Source organism: Lissotriton vulgaris, chromosome 6 (genome assembly GCF_964263255.1).
Source record: "Lissotriton vulgaris chromosome 6, aLisVul1.2, whole genome shotgun sequence".
Lineage (NCBI taxonomy): Eukaryota > Metazoa > Chordata > Amphibia > Caudata > Salamandridae > Lissotriton > Lissotriton vulgaris.
Genome location: NC_141694.1, coordinates 52,770,523 through 52,789,367, shown reverse-complemented (window position 1 = coordinate 52,789,367; position 18,845 = coordinate 52,770,523). Strand labels below are relative to the sequence as shown.

At 44.2% G+C, this 18,845-nt stretch overlaps 1 protein-coding gene across 1 annotated transcript in view; it reads left to right on the top strand.

Moving 5' to 3' along the window:
• Positions 1–18,845, top strand: part of CMTR1 (cap methyltransferase 1) — a 1,053,443-nt gene that overhangs the window by 192,736 nt on the left and 841,862 nt on the right. The window contains exon 5 of the mRNA XM_086925906.1: positions 11,516–11,608. Within this exon, the coding sequence (XP_086782032.1) occupies positions 11,516–11,608 (93 nt within the window). The remainder of the gene's footprint in view (positions 1–11,515; positions 11,609–18,845) is intronic.

The following is an 18,845-nucleotide window of genomic DNA, read 5'->3' as shown; positions in this document are numbered from 1 at the left end:
GCCAATTCAACCTCCTCCTACTGGAGAATCACTTGCTACACCTTGTACATCGGCGCCCAGAGTTCAACATCAGGATGCTCCTCAGGTCATGGAGGAGGATAATGAGGAGGATGATGATGATGATGATGATTATGCCAGGGAAGAGGGTGAGCTGGATGACAAATACCTTTTTTCGGAATCGGACAATTATCAGATTCAAACACCCTCTCCCACCACGCCAGCTCCTCTTGATTCTCCACCAGTTGACATAGGTGGTTTTCATCTACTCACAGAGAGGTCGGCAAAAAGATTCCACCTTCCTATGGTCACCGGAGAGGAGGATTGTTTCTTATATGATTTTAAGGATCAGCCGCAGAAAAAAGTTTGTTCTATCCCCATCATCGATTTTATTTGGCTAGACGCTCTCAAGCTCATGCAAAACCCTAATTCCATTCCTGCTGTCCTACCCCGACTGGATAAGAAATACAAATCGCCAGCAAATTCACCTGCTTGACTCATTGCACAACCAAAACCTGATTCCATTATTACTCAGGCAGCACAACGTCGGGCCAGGAATCCGTCGTCTCCATTATCAGCACCTCCGAACCGAGAGGATAGACGCCTTGACGCTATTGGCAAGAAGTTTTGCACCATGGCGGCAACTACGGTTCGAGCGGCCAATTCGTTAGCTATTCTTGGCTGTTACGATCGACAAATGTGGTCAGACATTTCATCCCTTGTAGATTTGATACCAGAGCCATTTAAAGCAGAAGCGTTAAAAATTCTTCAAGAAGGGGAAAGGATTTCGTCGGAAATTATTGATTGTGCTGTTGATGTGTCTTCTACTGGGTTCTGTCTATTGGCGGGTGCGGCAGTCCTCAGCCTGCAGGGCTGGTTGAAGGCCACTTCTTTCCGTCAGGAGGTACAAAGGAAAATATTGGACATGCCTTACGACGGTGTATCATTGTTCGGCCAACATATCGACAATGCCCTTCAGACAATCAAGAAGGACACCGACACTGCTCATGCTCTCGGCACTCTCCAGTTTAAAAAGCAGCCCTTTCGAGGTGCAAGAGGTCATGGCTGCACATCTTCCTTTCTGGGAAGTTCCAATCATCAATAACGGCAAAGGCAACAACGTTACTCCTCCCAGAGTCAACAATCATACAGACAACTACTTGCAGACAATACAGAGGTAAATCGTCTTACAGAGGAAAGGATTTATCCAAGAAACAATGACTTTTTCCATCTGTCATCCCTGACTCCTCCTGATTTTTCAAAGGTTGGAGGTTGAATCTCCCACTTCTACTCCAAATGGTCACTGATAACTACTGATCAATGGGTTCTGCATATTGTGTGCAAAGGGTACGCATTGGAGTTTGTAAAGATTCCTCCCAATTCGCCACCAAAAGGTCCTCCTCCTGCCCACCTGAAGGAACTTTTAAGTCTACTCACAATTTTATTAAGAAAAGGAGCGATCAAATTGGTTCCAAAACTACAAAGGGACAGAGGATCCTATTCGAGATTCTTCCTTATACAGAAAGTCAGGAGAATGGCGCCCTATTCTGGACCTACGCGCCCTGAACAAATACATCAAAAAACAAACTTTTTGCATGCTGTCCCTTCAGGAGGTGCTTCCTTTACTATCCCAAGGGGAGTCTATGACAACTTTGGATCTTGAAGATGCTTATTTTCATCTCCCCATTCTGCAGAGACACAGGAAATTTCTCAGATTCAGAGTGTCCGGGAAAGATTTTCAGTTCAAAGTCCTTCCATTCGGCCTTAGTTCCGTGCCCAGAGTGTTTACCAAGGTCCTCGCACCGGTGGCAGCTTATCTTAGTCTGCAAGGAGTGCACATTTTTCCTTATCTCGATGACTGCCGTCTGAAGGCACGGTCGGTTGAACAGGCATCCAGACACACTCTATTTTGCAGGTCTCTCCTTCAGTCCCTGGGCCTTACGTTCAACATGGACAAGTCTCATTTTCTCCCTGCTCAAAACAGACAGTTCTTGGGAGCCATCCTAGACACCAAGCTGGCAAAAGACTTTGTGTCTCACGATTGACGTCAACGACTTTGCGACCTAGCAGCCTCCCTCCGGTTCAAAGAGTCTGTTTCTTTTCGACAGTTGAAATCTTTCCTAGGGATGTTTTCCTCCTGCATTACCCTAGTCCCTCACTGCCGCCTAAAAATGAGACTCATCCAGGAGGAACTGGACAAGCAACGGGCTCAAGTCTCAGGATCCTTCAACGATATGTTCAGAGTCACATCTCAGATGAAAACAGCTCTACTTTGGTGGACTCTCGAGGAAAACGTTTCTTCAGGTCGTCCATTTCTTGTGGACGCTCCAAATTTCACTCTCATAGCGGACGCATCTCTCGAAGGTTGGGGTGCACATCTTCAGGGTCTGAAAGTAAAAGGAAGGTGGGACATTCATCAAAGAATCTGGCACATCAACCTGCTAGAGTTGCTGGCCATTTTTCCAGCTTTGAAAGCTTTTCGCACCATCATACAAGGAGCCTTGGTGTTAGTCTGGACGGACAACACAACGTGCATGCACTACATAAACAAACAAGGGAGCACACGGTCCATCTTGCTACCCCTTCAAGCTCAACAAATCTGGAATTGGCGATTCAACATCAAAACACCCTCACAGCAGTGCACGTTCCGGGTACATCAAACATTCTTTCAGATTCCCTGAGCAGGTTGACCTCGACCAATCACGAGTGGGAATTACATCAACCCACTCTGGATCACATTTTTCGATTATGGGGTACCCTGAATCTGGATCTGTTCGCAACACATCTGAACTGCAAATGCCCATTCTACGCAAGTTGGCTTCCCCAACCAGAGTCGTGCGGGATTACCTTTTTGATAAACTGGTCAAAAAGATATGCCTACGCTTTTCCACCGATTCCTCTGGTCCCCAGAGTTCTACGAAAAAGTGAGGAAGGAACCCAGTCACATTATTCTAATAGCTCCCAGGTGGCCTTGACAAGTCTGGTTTACGGAACTCCTGCTCCCGTCACAGTGCGACCCGATCATTCTTCAGCCACTTCCGAATCTCCTGACCATGGATCAGGGCCAAGTTTGTCATCCCGTCCCAGCATCTCTTCGCTTAGCGGCTTGGAACCTGAACACTATGAATTTGTAAATTTGAACATTCCTTTAGATTGTAGGGAAGTCCTTGCTAAGGCTAGAGCAGCCTCAACTGTGAAAACATACAAGCTCAAATGGAAAAGATTCTGTCTATGGTGTAATACTGCTCAGGTACATCCTGTTCATTCCATGCCGGAGCAACTCTTGCCTTTCTTTTTACATCTGGCAAAATCGGGTCTCTTGTATTCTACTCTGAATGTTTTTCTGGCAGCAATCTCAATGTTTCGTCAGAATGGTTCCAACTCTCTTTATTCCTCTAGAGTAATTCAACAATTGTTCAGGGGTCTTTTACGGATATTTCCACCAATTCGTCGACCACCTTCTCCTTGGCATTTAAATATTGTGTTGGCACAGCTCATGAAATCCCCGTTTGAGGCAATCCATAAATTCGATCTCAAATTCATTACTTGGAAGACTTCACTGCTATTGGCTCTCAATTCCTCATGTCGAGTCAGTGACATACAGGGTTTTCTACTAAACCGCCTTTTCTTCAATTCACCAAGGACTCTGTCTTGCTCCGCACCTGAGCCTCTGAGGAGAACATTCTAAGAGGGTGCTGGCACCTGATTGGCTGGAGTTTGGACTAATCATAATGTTATGTTAAATCCTTTTATAACGCGCAATATCTACTCCAAAGAGTGTCCCAGCGCAGAGCCAATAGGTATCTCTGACTTAGAAGCCAGTAATTACGGAACCAAATGAGTTTTTAATAGTTTCTTAAAGGCCAGTGGGTCCTGAGTATTGCGCAGGAAAAATGGTAGGGAATTCCAAGCCTTGGAGGCCTTGACAACAAGAGAGCAGCAACCTTATTTTTGGCGGGAGAAACGAGATGCCCTAGCCAACAAAAATACAACAACACGTAATGCCCAGACCACAATTAAACAATTCTTTTAGAGGGTTAGAAAACAATTTATTATACCAACCCTCGACGTAATTATTTCATGTCAATCACACTTTACTTTTTGGATTTTCACAAATTAGCAACAGAAAACGGACTGGAATGGAATGGAAGGAGGATTTGTAGAGCGCGTACACTTCAATATTTACACATCTATATATGCTTTGTACACACATAGAACCACACAATATTTACACAATAAATGAATTTTCTGCATCAAACATTACAAAACATCAATATCACAAACATTACAATCAACAAAAGGGCAGAAGAACGCAATTGTCTTGGCGGGGCGTAGAAAGAAAACAGTTTCTGTAAATAAGTGGGCCCATGTTCGTATAGTGCACGGTGAGCAATCACCAGCGATTTGAATATGACCCTCTCCATGGGCAAACCGTGAAGGGCACGGAGATGAGCACAGACGCTACTCCTCCTAGCGATTCCCAAAAGCAGGCGAGCGGCCGCGTTTTATTTCGCCTGAAATCTATTCATAGAATATCCAGGAATGCCAATATACAGGCCGTTAGCATAATTCAAACGAGACCGGACTAATGCCCGAACGACTGTATCTTTTGCAGACCTAGGGAGGAGGGGGAGAAAACTCACGCCAAAACAGCTACCTGAAATCTTTTTCACCTGAACAGAAAAGGACAGGTTATCCTCAAACCACATTCCAAGATTTTTAGAGGATTTCCCATTGGAAGATGGAAAGGGAAATCCAGGAGGCCAAATCGTGTTTCTGAAATCCGGGGGAAAGTTGCCGTAGAGAAGGATCTCAGATTTGTCTTTGTTACACTTGAGTTGTGCCCTTGCAAGCCACCCAAAAACTGAAGACAAATCCTTCTAAACAGGCAATATTGAGTCCTCTTCCTTACCCCACGTAAAGAGGAGCTGGTTGTTGTCAGCATATGCTATCACCTTAGTCCCCAATTCCTCAGCCAAGGAGACCAAAGGGTTAACATAGATATTGAAAAGAAGGGGGCTAAGGGAAGACCCCTGAGGGACACCCGTGGTGACCGCCTGTGAAGTAGAGGCAGCTGGTGGCAGCCAGACCTGTTGAGCACACCCATTCAGGAATGACCTTAACCAGCCCAATGCTACACCAGAGACAGCTATCTCAGTGAGACGGGTGAGCAGCTTGGAGTGCGGGACAGTGTTGAATGCTGGTGATAGATCGAGCATTACCAAAACTGCTCTACCACCGGCATCTAAACAATGGCCGATGGCTCCAAAGATCGCAACCAGCGCTGTCTCCGTGCTGTAGGAGGCGCGAAACCCAGACTGCGCCGGATGCAGAGCGTCAGATATGTCAACAAAGTCAGTAAATTGTCTGGTGACCACCTTCTCACAGACTTTGGCTTGGCTGGGAAGGAAAGAAATAGGACAATAGTTCCCTGGAATCAAAGGGTCGAGAGTAGGCTTCTAAAGGGAAGAATTTTAGCCTGTTTCCACTCCCACTGTACCCGGGCCTCACCAAGGGAGGCATTGATAATAGCATTCACCTCAGGGTTAAAAATCTCCCCTACTGCTGCCAGTAATCTCGCCGCACAGGGATCAGTGGGAGAGCCAGACTTCAAGCCCTTGAGGATCTTCAGAGAACTGGACAAATCTACAGGGGCGAAAGCTGACAGTGTGTGCCTTGAGACAGCTGGCGGTGGGGCATTGGGCCCGAGGCAAGGGGAGGATCTGGGCAGGAAGTAAAAGTCTCCTGAATCAAGCGTATTTTATCTAAAAAAAAAAAAGTTGAATAAAGTATTGCACCAGCCCTCAGTTCTTGGAAGAACACACATTTAAGCCACAGGAGACGTAAAACTCTGAACTATGAGAAAGATCTCCTTGGAGTTGTTACGGGCCTGCTCAATACGGGCTGTAAAATATTGCTTTTTTGCCTGAAGAATGGCCACATAATAGATTTTTTGTCTGCCCCTAAGAGCGGCCTTAGGCAGGGGAAGATAATCGCTACAGCGTATATATATATATATATATATATATATATATATATATATATATATATATATATATATATATTTATATATATTCACTGAAAAAAACCATAGGTTTCACACCAGTTATAGTTAGGAATTGGCATTTAAAAAAACCTATTAAATTCCCTGAAAAAAAAATAGGTTTCACACCAGTTATAGTTAGCTGGAAATTTTACTGACATAAAACCATTCAAATTCCAACGTTATAGTTAGTTTGACTCACTATAACAAGCGCGCCTGCAATGCACTGCTGATGATGTCGCATATTACATCACTCATGACATGGTCCGTGACATCACTCATGGCATCACTGATGACACCATCCAGTGAATGTGTGTCTTTCTGAAAAATAAATATGTTTTATATATGTATTTGTAAAGGTCGATGAAAGAATAAATGGTTAAATACGTGTGTAAATGGATGTTTGTTTTAAAAAAAATTGATCGGATAACTGGCTTAAGTGTATCTTAGTGAATACATATATTAGCGAGTAATTTTTAAATATTTAAATATATGTATCAGTGTTTCACTTTGTGTATAAGTGGCTGCATGGGTTGGTGACTGACTCACTGTTTGTATGTGTTTTGAAGACAGCATATGTGCAGGACTGTATTGGGTGGATGAGTGTGTATATGTGTGTGTTAGTGAGTGAATGACTAGTGTCTTTATTAGTAACAACATATGTTTTAATCTAGTATATGTGAGTATTGATGTATATGTGAGTATATGTGAGAGTGAGAGATTGAGGTTTAAATAAGTATGTGTTTCTATAAGTGATTGTTTAAGAGAGTAAGTATGTGTAAGTTTCCTTAGAAGTAAGGTGGTAGTGTGTGTATAGTTGTAAATGCAAATAAATGGATGTTCAATAGTTTATTTGCATGTGTGAGTATGTGTGTGAGTAACTTTTGGATGACTGTCGGTGTGTAACAGGATGTATTGGTGTATCACTGCATATGATGGAGTATATGTATGAGTGACTATATAGACATGTTAGTGAATGAGTGGATGTGTATATAGATGGTGGAATTACTGAATTGGTTGTTGTAACTGGTATGGGTATCTCAATTTTTTTGAAAATGTTAGTTTCTATTTTTGAATATGTGTTTCAAGGGTTACATTACACTGAAAGGAGGTCTGTCACAAGGATGGTGTCATCAGTGATGTCAAGAGAGATGTCACTGACCATGTCATGAGTGATGTAATATGTAACGTCATCAGCAGTGCATTGCAGGCGCGCTTGTTATAGTGAGTCCAACTAACTAGAACGTTGGAATTTGAATGGTTTTATGTCAGTAAAATTTCCAGCTAACTATAACTGGTGTGAAACCTATGGTTTTTTCAGGGAATTTAATAGGTTTTTTAAATGCTAATTCCTAACTATAACTGGTGTGAAACCTATGTTTTTTTTTCAGTGAATTTCATTGGTTTTTTAAATGCTAATTCCTAACTATAACTGGTGTGAAACCTATGGTTTTTTCAGTGAATTTAATAGGTTTTTAAAATGCTAATTCCTAACTATAACTGGTGTGAAACCTATGGTTTTTTTCAATGAATTTCATAGGTTTTTTAAATGCTAATTCCTAACTATAACTGGTGTGAAACCTATGTTTTTTCAGTGAATTTCAAAGGTTTTTTAATAGCAAATTTCTATAGCTATGAAATGTTATATTTTTTATAATGAATCCTATAATGTATATTTATGTAATACTATTTTTTTTATGTATATTGTTCATAGTTTGGTTTTTTTTGCCCTGGAGCGCTACCGGTGCACGTCCCGGTGAGCGCACCGGAAAGCGCAGTCTAACGGGGCGCGTACCGGTGAGCGTCCCGTTGGCGCTATTGCCGTGAACGAAAACATCATCGTGATGTATCGCGCAGCCGCGTCCGCGTGATACGCACGGCGTAAACACACCCAGAAGCACTCGAGCGCATACGATCGTGCAACGTAAGCATCCGACGCGCTTACGCGCCGCGCCCCGGGGCGCATAGCGTAAGCGCGTCGGGTCATGTTACCTAAAAATAACACTTTTTATTGGTGCAGGTCTACTACGGTCTCCCTAAATCTTTGTTATCGAGGCTGCAGATCGTCCAAAACCAGGCCGCCCGGCTGGTCTTTAAAACCCCCAAATGGCAGTCGGCCCAACCTTTACTACGCCATCTTCATTGGTTACCAGTGAACGAAAGAATCACTTTCAAGGTTCACTGTCTGATCTTTAAAGCTCTCACTGGTCCCGCCCCTGCTTTCCTCAAGGCCCTTATCACTCCTTATCGCCCCCCTCGCACCCTGAGGTCTACTCACCTCTCTCTCCTTGCTGTCCCCCGTTTCAAACTCTCAAGATCAGGTAGCCGCAGCTTTTCTTGTTTAGCTCCTAGGCTGTGGAACTCCCTCCCTCTTGCACTTAAGTCATCTTGTTCCCTCCTCTCTTTCAGGAAATCCCTAAAAACAACACTCTTCCCCCACTAAATTCCTTTGTTCCCCTGCTTCCTCCCCTTCTTTCCCAATCCAATCAGCGCCAGGAAACCTCTGGTGACAGAGCGCTTAAGAAATCTGTTATAACATAACATAACATAACAGGACAGTTTTGGTTTCCAAATGATGAAAACCCTGGTCATGTGACCTGAAAATAACACTTTTCATTGGTTCAGAACAGTTTTGTTTTCCAAATGATGAAAGCCCCCACCTTTTTTCCTCATTCTCCCTTTGTTGTTTGAGTGAGGAAGACCTGCTTCTATTGTTAGAGAAATGTCTACAGTAGCAGCAGCAGCTGGAGCATCTGCACCACCACCACAAGGACCACCACAACATCACATTGGTGGTCAAGAAGAAGAGGAGGAGGAGGAGGAGGAGAGAAGGCAGGGAAGGCAGGGAAGGCATTTCCTGCCTGAAGACAATGCCCCATATAAACCTAAGGAGCACTTTATATGGGAGTTTTTTTGAAATCCCAAGGGGTGCAAAGAAGGTAAACGCTGCAAAGGTGACCTGTCTGATCTGTGGCGCTGTACTATCCAGGGGGAACCCTGCAAAAAAAAATTCATTTGGGAATCACACAATGATTCGGCACATGCAACAATTGCACCCCAATAACTATTCTGCAGCAGAGGTGAGAGAACTGTGCAGAAACCTTCCACAATAGTCTGCCAGCACCTCAACAACCAAAGAACCCACTCCATCGGGTCCAGAGGCAAGGCAGATGGTTCCAAACATACAAACTAAGGGCCTCATTATGATGGAGGATTTTCCGCCTCCTCCGGGACGGGGGAAGCCACCTCCGGCCCGGAGGAGGCGGAAAATCCTCTGCGGAATCACCAAAGACCCACCGCCGCATTACGATGGCTGGTGGGTCTTGGTTACTGTCCGCTGCTTTTCCGCCGCTGTCAGATTACAACCGCGGCGGAAAAGTTCTCATTTGGCTGGCAGTGTCTATCAGACACCGCCAGCCAAATTAGGAAGCATTTGTAAACATGCTTTTCCGCGGCGGTTTTTCCGCGGTGGAAAAGCATGTGTACTTTTGATTTTGGGGGCCCGTTGCGGGCCCCCAGGGTGTTGGCGGGTGGGGGGTGCACATGGGGGGTACCTATGGTACCCCCCAGCATTTACTTGCACAAAGCGGCAGGCACCGCGCGGTGCCTGCCGCTTTGTGCATGTAAATGTTAAACATGCACTTTTAACATTGCGGCGGGTGCTGTTTGAAGCAGCACCCACCGCAATGTTAAATATCCAGGATGTGACCGCCAGGAGTATTACCCTCATCAACGTTGCTGGTGATAACCACAAGTGCCCGAAGAAACCCTAATTTTTTTCAGATTTTTTTTTGCTCCAGTTGAGCCGTTTATAATTCCCTGTTTTTTGTTTCTCCCCATTAAAAATACAAAAAAAATATAAAACTGTTCAGAAAAGCCAAAAAAGTAAAAATGTTAAAAAAAAATAAAAAAAATATAAAACAACAAAAATAATAAAAAAAACAGTTCTTTTCAGAACGACCTCCAATTTATAAAAAAATGCTACTTTAAAAAAAATAATCTGTCATTCTTTTTTCCCCATGGTACGCTCCCCGGTGCGCGTACCGGGCGCTCCCCCCGCGCAAATCGAAAAAAAAAATATTTTTTTTGCCCCGCGGGGCCCTTTTATGTCCCCCACATCAAACCTAGGGGGTCAGGGGGGGGGTCTACCCTGCCCCTTTTTGGTCATTTCCCCCTTTGTTTTTGCCACCTCTTGTGTCTCGATCCTACCGAGACACAAGATGGCGGCCGCTCCGGACTGTTTGGAATGTTTATTTTTTTTATTATTTTTTTTTTGTTCCAAGATCTTTATTGTTAGTATGCGCATATGATACACAGCTTAGTGCCCACAACCCTGAATAGGCTGGCAGAGTGGTGTTACGTCCAAGGAAAAACGTACAATCATTACAGCGCTAGTTGGTGAAGTACACAGCAAGTCGCCTACAACCACTGTGGGCCGGCCGCGTTCACAATATCAGTTGATCTCAGTTTTTACAGTTTTATTTAAATAACATTTATATAACAGGACCAGATCAGCCCACTACCGCACTCCTCACCTGGACCAGCAAATCAGTGCATTTGTGTAAATGAAACCTCCGCCTATCGACAAACATGCTAATTTCTTTATAGATATTTGCACCGTGTGTCCCGACTGTTTGGAATGTTGACAGACACCCGAGAGCCAATCAGCTTTCCGCGCGCCAAGTCTAGTAGCGCGCTGGTTCGCGCCCCGGGGCGCGCTTACAGATATATATATTTTTTTTAACCTAAATTACTCAAAATCCACTGGAGCACATATCTTGAGACATAGCAAAGGCACATCGGGCTACCAGTCCCTACAATTTTGCCAAGTTTGGTGAAAATCCATTCAGCCGTTCGGGCTAAAAGTGAGGTCGACCGCCCTATGGAAATTAACATGGGGAAAACATGTTTTGGGACCCCCCTTTTTTCTCGGCCCCCGCTTGATGAATCCCCCCCAAACTTTCGGGGAAGGACCGGAGCGCCGCGAGGCAAATTTGAGGAAAGTTTTAGGCAGATTCCTCAACCGGCGCCAAAGTTATTCACAATAGAATGTTGCAATTTCCTTATTCAAAATAATCCTAACTATAACTACCTACTGGCGACCGCCATTAGGTAATATATATATATATATATATATATATATATATATATATACACACACACACATGCATACACACACTTATGTTATTACTACTCCCACTTCGACGACGGGGAATATTCAAGAATGTGAATCTATGAAATACACCAATACTGGAGAACTACAGTTTACAGGTAAGTAACTTTTGTTCGTTTGTGTGCTAAACCACTTTGCTTGCGGGCCACAAAGCTTAGGGTTTCCTCTTTGCTTTACCCATTTAGGTGTGCGGTGATGCAAGAGTAGCACAATCTCACATTATATGCATCCAAAACGAAATGGAGATAATTTGGTTTTATTGGTCTCCTCCTCTTGCTAATATCCTCATGTTGTATTCTCAGGCCACTGCTTATGAAGAGGCTGATTGGTTTCCAGAGTGCACCACAGAAATTCCTGATGAAGAGGAGTTGAATGACTGGATGAAAGTTGGGAAGGTACCGCTCCAACTTTTTATTTATGGGGACTGTGCTGGATAGTTTTTCAGTTTTTATTTTTGATAAACGGTAATAGTAGATGTATAGCTGTGTAATACACATAATACTAACTATAAAAATTCACATTTAAGTGTTATTTATGGTTCATTGGCCCCAAACCTAACCAATCTGAAGGTTGCAAGTTATGATGTGCAACACAAGCCATAACTCTGGCTGTTCGTCATGTTCTACTCTTGTGGTCAGACTTTGCTTTTTGATGAGCAGAATTGTGTACTGAGCTTTGTGTGTAGTGAATTTTATTGGTTTTATTCAGGTTTGTGTTTGCTATAGGTATTCACACACTTTCTAGGCCATCCTCGCAATGGAACACCCATTCCCTGTCTTGCAGTTGGATTTACTGAGGCAATCTTACTTTTGTAAACGTTGAAGAATGAGCCATTAATTTGAACTTGCCCGATCAAATGGGAATTGAGAATGTAAAAACATTACAAATATGGAAATGCCAGACATAAACAGACTGAAAGCTTAGCAGCCCTGATTGACACTTTAGTGCTCCAAAGGCTACCTCGAACGCCAGCTCACTAATTGTAACGGTTAGTAAGCTTTTGTTAGTAAGCTTTTTTCCTTCCGGTTTCCAGTCTTTCCTTTTTAACCTGCTGTCTTTTGAAGCCTCTTTTGCTGTTTATTCAGTCAACTCTTCTCTTGGTCATTATGCTCCAAAACATTAACTTGACGTCATCCTTGACCTTTGCTTCCAATAGAACTCGTTCTATCTTTCTGAGCTTTAATGACTCGTAGGGTAGACCCCCCTCAGACTAGAAATCTATTGGGATACAGGATCTTTGAGAAAGAATAGAGGAATAGGGGGAAATCTGTAGAGTTCAACCCTAACCATGGGTCTGGTCTGTCGGCCCTTCCCAATGGGTCTCCCAAGCTGCACTAGCTTCGAACTTAAAAGACCCACTGAGCGCTCGCGTAAGCTGCATTCCGCTGATCTGTGAGGTTTTATTCTCTTGCTTTTACAAAGCACTTTAAGCTCCGCTACCCGTGTTATGCACATTCCTCCCCAACCTTGTAACCCTTTTGTAAGTGTACTATACATGTAAAAAAAAAAAAAAGTTATGTAGGGGTAGCTAGCGTTTCGTCAGATTTGAATTTAAGGAACCAACTCACTGTTGCCACCAATGTGATGCCTTTTCTGTGAGTCCAGGGGTAGTCCAAAGTTACTGGGCCTAACCCTTTGGGTAAGTTTGTATATCCCTGGTTTTGCAGTGCCACATTACTATGGCTCTTCAAACTGATGATAAGAGACTCACTTTAGGAACTTGACTGTTTCATTGTAGTGAGTGTGCAGTCCATCTTGATCCACAAAATGCAGAGGTTTAGAAGCTCAGAACGCATTGGATGACACTTGTTTATCCAATCAGTGGTTTAATGTAGAGAAGGAAAAGTGCTAGAACTACAGATAAATAAGTTAAATAACACTTAAAATAAGATACACAATTAAAAACAGAAGGTCCAAGCATCTTATGCAACCAAGTTTGAACTGATAATATCTTTTCAGCTTCTTCGCCCTTGGTAAAAGAATTATGTTTAACTCTGAGATGAATTGTCGATAATAACCAAATATAAGATTCTTTTGTGTTGACCTGCATTACATCATAGCTTTCAGGTCCCTTTAAAAATATGTTGACAACTGTCTGCATATTGCCAGGCCCCTTTATCTTGTACCTTGTGGTACCAAAGGATGCTCATGATAAAAGGCGGCACCCCTAAAACAGGGTAATTGATTCAAAATCATGACACCTTAAAAAATGAAAATGGTCTATATCCTAAAAACATACCACCGAACCATTATACCGCCCGTCCATAAGGCCTTGAGTGCTCCAGATGATGTTTCATGTGATCAGGTTTGAGGTCACCTTTTGCTCAGAGAAGTGAGCACATTCCATTTCTGGAGGCCAACATCGAAGGGAACAGCTGGATGGTCTCTTTTGCAAAAGACAGCTGGCACAGTTGTGGGTCAGTTCCCACTAGATATTCCAATGGTGTTTATCTCAAAATATGTTGGTTGTGAGAGAGATTGTTCCACTGGTGCACCACCATCGGGTACCTAGGGCACACACAGCTCGTTACGGTGGTTCCAATTGTCAGCGGCTAAAATGGTGAACATAGATAACTAAGACTTGATTTGACAATGTTTTTGTCATGGTAAGGACTAGCGTTATGGTGCAGATGACCTCATCTTTTTTTTGTCTTTTCTTAAATTATCTTTTTATTGAATGTTTTCTAACTTTTTAAGGATAACATAAACAACAAACACACCCTCCCAGGGTGCTGCAGCAGACGTGTGTTACAGGAGTGCATGCCAACCTTCAGGGACTCCTTCAGTGTTTGGTTTCAAAACTTTAAACAATCAGCTTCCCCCATTTATGGGCCTTGGCTTCCTTCCCATTGAGCGTCACTGGTGCTCCGAATCTAACCCCGGGTGTCAGTCTACATACTATAAATAGGCGTTTGTAGCTTAGGCCACCCCATGTCACTCTTCTACATGTTCCTTCCATGGGCCGAATATCTTAGCTTACTTTTGGGGGCATCTTCATCACCTAGTAGATGGGTTCCTCTGCCTGTCTGCACCACTCCATACTGGACCTCCATTCCTGGGGAGGGATGGGGGGGTTTCTCTCCCTCCCCTTGAGTTGCACCATACCTTGTCTTGCAACAACCAGGGCTGTGTTGCACAGAGCTAATGCATATCTGTTGATGGTCTCTTCCCCCAAAATTCTCAAGGATATCAACCTGGGGGTTGAGCACTAACATGTCTCCTACCACGTGAGAGATTCTTTTTTTGCATATCTGACTAAAACCTATTCAGTTTCTTGCCCTTTCAAATCTTGTTTATCAGTATCTGTCGCCTCCATTGCATGTAACCTGTACAGTTAAAGTAAACCTGGTGCCGCAGCTTCAGCTGAATCAACCATAATATGGCTTGGATAACTACTCCCCTGTGGTATCGACATGTTGTACCCCAATTGTCGTTTTCCATTCTACCCAGGTCCCTCTCCCATTTCTATTTCAGTGTCTGTCGTTGGAGATAGGGGATTGCCGATGCACAAGGAGCGTATAATATAGTTGTGATATGGCTTGTTTGTGTAAGGGGGTTCCCAGTAACCTGTACCTGTGGATTCTTCTCTTCTATATCCTCTCGGGTGAATCCGGCACTGAAGAATTGCCCTAACTGCGTAACATGGGAATTGGCCCCCGGATATGTTGTATTGTTTCTGTGACTCCTCAAACGTCAACCATTCAGTTTCTTTGTCCTCAAGCTCGAGGCTAACATGAGGGAGTGTTCCCGTTGGTCTGTGATGGGCCAGTTGTTTACCACTAACAGTTAGGCCACCCAGTTGTACAAGTGCAGGCCGGGAAGTGCAATTCCCCCATCCATGGGCCGACTCTTCAGGGAAGTGAGCTCTATCCTTGGAGAGTCACCGTTCCAAAGCAGGCTTCTAGTCCCATCCTGCACCGCTCAGAAGATGTAGTCAGTGACCCCAAAATGCAAATTTTTGTAGAATGTAGAGGAGTTTAGGGAGGTATATAATTTTGTATAGTGAGGCTATCCCCAGTAACTAACGGAGCAGGTGGCATCAATGCTCTACATCTCGATGGAAATTTTCCAAAACTAGGCCTTGTTTTCTCTTCTGAAACAGTGATAGTTTGAAGAATATAAATTCCCAGGTAGGTAAATCCGTCTCTTACCAGACCAATGGTTTGGATTGCCTAGCTTTGTATTCCTTGGTGTGAGGGGATGCACCACCGATTTTTCACAGTTGGTCGTAATGTCCAAGAATGTGCCAAAAAACGCGATCTCAAAAATTCTCTGGAGGCAATCATATGGGTCTGCAAGTTAGAGTAGGACGTCATCAGCATAAAGGGAGATAATGTATTCCAGTTTCCGTCCCACCAGAGTCCTCTCGGTACTGCATCCCCCCATCAAGTTTGCCAACGGCTCCATTGCCACTGTGAATAGCTGGGGGGATGGGGTACAGCTAGTGGTTGCCCCTGCCTAACTCAAATACCTCCCATAGGGTGCCATTGACCTTAACTCTCGCCTTAGGTTTACAGTTAAGAAGGCGTAACCAAGCTAGGAAGGAGAGTCAAAGGCCATTAGTTCCAATAGTGTCATAAGATAGGGCCACACCTGGGAGTTAAACGATTTTATTGATGTCAAATGACAAGATCACTGCTGGGTCAATTGAAGCACCTGAATAAACTCTGGGGGCTGTCTGGTGGGCCTATAGGGCATGAAGCCGGGCCCACAGTACAATTGATGACCTGTATAAGGTGATTCGCCAAGACTTTAGCAGTTGCCTTGGTTTCAGTATTCAGAAGAGATATTGGCTGGTATAATGCACACTTTTCCAGCGTCTTACTCGACTTATGAATGACCATATTCGCCTGGTTGAGGTCTCTGGGAAGCTAACACTGTGCCCTTGATTGATTAAACATGTCCCGAAGTGGCTGTATCACTTTACTCGTGACGCTTTTATAAAATTCCAGTCAAAGCCATTTGTTCCTGGCGATTTTCTAATCTTTACTTGGGGCAGGGCCTCTGTAATCTTCCCAGCTGTGATATCTGCATATAAGGCCCATTTCACTGATCTCCCCAAGTGTGGGACCTGAATGTCAGCTATAAATTTGCTCATCCCATCCTCACCCTCCATGAAGAGGAGTGGGGTTAAGAGGTCATGTAGGAATTGTGTGAAGGCATGTGCAATGCCCTCGGCTGTGTCTGTCATCGACGGCGACTTTCATCTGATGGAATTAGGGCTCCATGTTGGTGGTGGGAGGATTAAGAATAGAGGCTCTTCTCGTCACACTGGGCTGGAAATGGACTGCATTTATCAGAGCCGAATGGACCTTTTCAGGGACAGCAGATAGGCTATTTCTCCACAGGGGCATGAGGAAAAAGACTTCTGCCCCATGTTCTTGTTTGACTTGAACCAAACAAGAACATGATTAGACTACTTGATTAAAGCCCTGCAGGAAATGTTCGGTACGAGGTATGTGTGGCTGTAGATTCACATGCTGTGCATACTCCTGCGACCTGCCGTATATTGTTGGGCTCGGATGTGTGCAAGTTGTTTTTCTTTGAAGAAGTCTTTCAAGTCACAAGGTTCAGCAACTCCATTGTTAGTGTTTTCTTTCTGCCGTCTGGTTCGGACATGTGCTTCAGTTCAAGACCGTTGTCTGTACTATTTTTGGTTCCCATGGGTGTTTTTGAACGTGTATCTCATTTTCCTTCTGTTCCAGGTCGATGACTCCAGCTACGTCTTGGCGATTCTCAGATTGATTTCGCCCCTAAACAGCGTAGTGTGCCCCGTGTAAGTCAATGGGTTTCGGTCCAATCACAAAGAGGCTGGGACTGGGAGACCATTGTTGCTGAACCAGCAATAAGATTCAGGTCTCACAATGCTCGGTGATGTGGACACACCTTTGGTCCTCTTCTCCACGGGCTGGCGTGGCCAGGAGCAGAGTTGTCTTGAGGCATCAGGTTTTTGTCACGAGTCATTCGCAGTAGAGGGGGCCTGCATAAAGAGTCTGCAGGCTGCGTCAGGAAGTTAACTGTTGGCATACCCAGTTTAGGATTCGTCTCTGGAGGGCCTGGGAAATAGGCTGGCGCATTCTGGTGTCGGGTTTGTGGCTGTCCGGAATCCTCACAGGTCCCTTCGGGTGTCTGCAGGGAAGCAGTTCTGCTGCTCCATGGGAGATCCTGGTTTTGGGAGAAGTGCTGGTAGTCCTCCCAAGATTTTGGAGGCACAGTATCTGCAGGACAAGTCGTCTTTTGCACAGTGGTCGAGGACAGCAGGCAGTCTGGCAGGCAGGATTTGCACTAAGTCAATAGCTGCTTCTCTGTTCTTGCTTTTTGAGACTCTTCAAGGTCCGTCTTCTTCTATCAGGTCGGCAGGATCTGATTTCCTGGTGTCAGGGGCTCCCCTAAAATTTAGGGGTGATAGGGGAGTGCAGGGTAGTAGCCAATGGTCTACGTACGCCTGGGATCACTGCGCCCCCTATATGACCATTTCCTGTGGGCAGTGGGCATAACTGTGTCCCAGAGTTCCTAATTCTGCTATCAGCTAGATGGCAAACTTTTAATCTTTGTGTCCACATCAGGTTGGCCCACCATAGGGGTGGAACTAGCCAGAGGGTGAACACGCCTCTATGACTACTAATTTTCCGGCCAGTCCAGATGTCAAATGGTCCCTGGCCTGGGGTTATTGGCATCCTTTTACATCTGAGAGGAGCCAGATTCACTTACCAAGGATGGTGGGCTATTTGAAGACCCCGGTCTTACAAGGTTAATTTACAGATCATCCAGCTGGAGAGGGTGTAAATGGATAACATATGTGTATTTGTAAAGCGCTCATTCACTCAAGGGCATCTTGGCGATGAATAACAGATGTTTATTGTTACCCAACTCAATGGTAACTCATTTTATCGACCTCGGAAGGATGGAAGTCTGAGTGGACCTGCCGGTATTTGAAATACTGACCATGAGATCTAACACAGGTCCCTACAGTGATTACATTAGTACACTAAGCCACCAAACAGACAAATTTCACACCTGATTCCTCCTGCACCTTCATGGAACCTCAATGTATTTCTCACAAGACTCATGGGGTCCCCCTTTTGAGTCCCTGCACTCATGCCATCTTCAGTTCTTATCTTGGAAGTTGGCATTTTTAGTCACCATAACTTCACCCAGACGTGTTAGTGAGCTCCCTGCCCAACCTTAGAAGAGCCATTCTTCCAAATACACAAAGACAATGTGGTTCTCCGCACCAACCCTAAAGTCCTACGTAAGATAGTCCCTCAATTTCACCTCAACCAATCCATTGAATTGACAGTTTTTTCCCTCAACCTGATTCTGTCTCAGAAATGAGCTATTCATACATAGGAGGTCAAAAGAGCACTTATGTCCCAATTTGATAGAACTAAAACTTTCACAAAGTCTTAGCAACTTTGTGTTGCTTTTTCACCACCACACAAAGGCAACTCAATATCCTAATCAGGGATAGCCAGATGGATAGTAAAATGTGTTCAGACTTGCTATACTAAGACCAAAAGAACTATACCGGTTCCTCCCAGAGCACACACTACTTACAAAAAGGGAGCAACGTTGGCCTTTTTAGGAAATATTTGCATAGCTGACATATGTAAAACAGCTACATGGTCCACA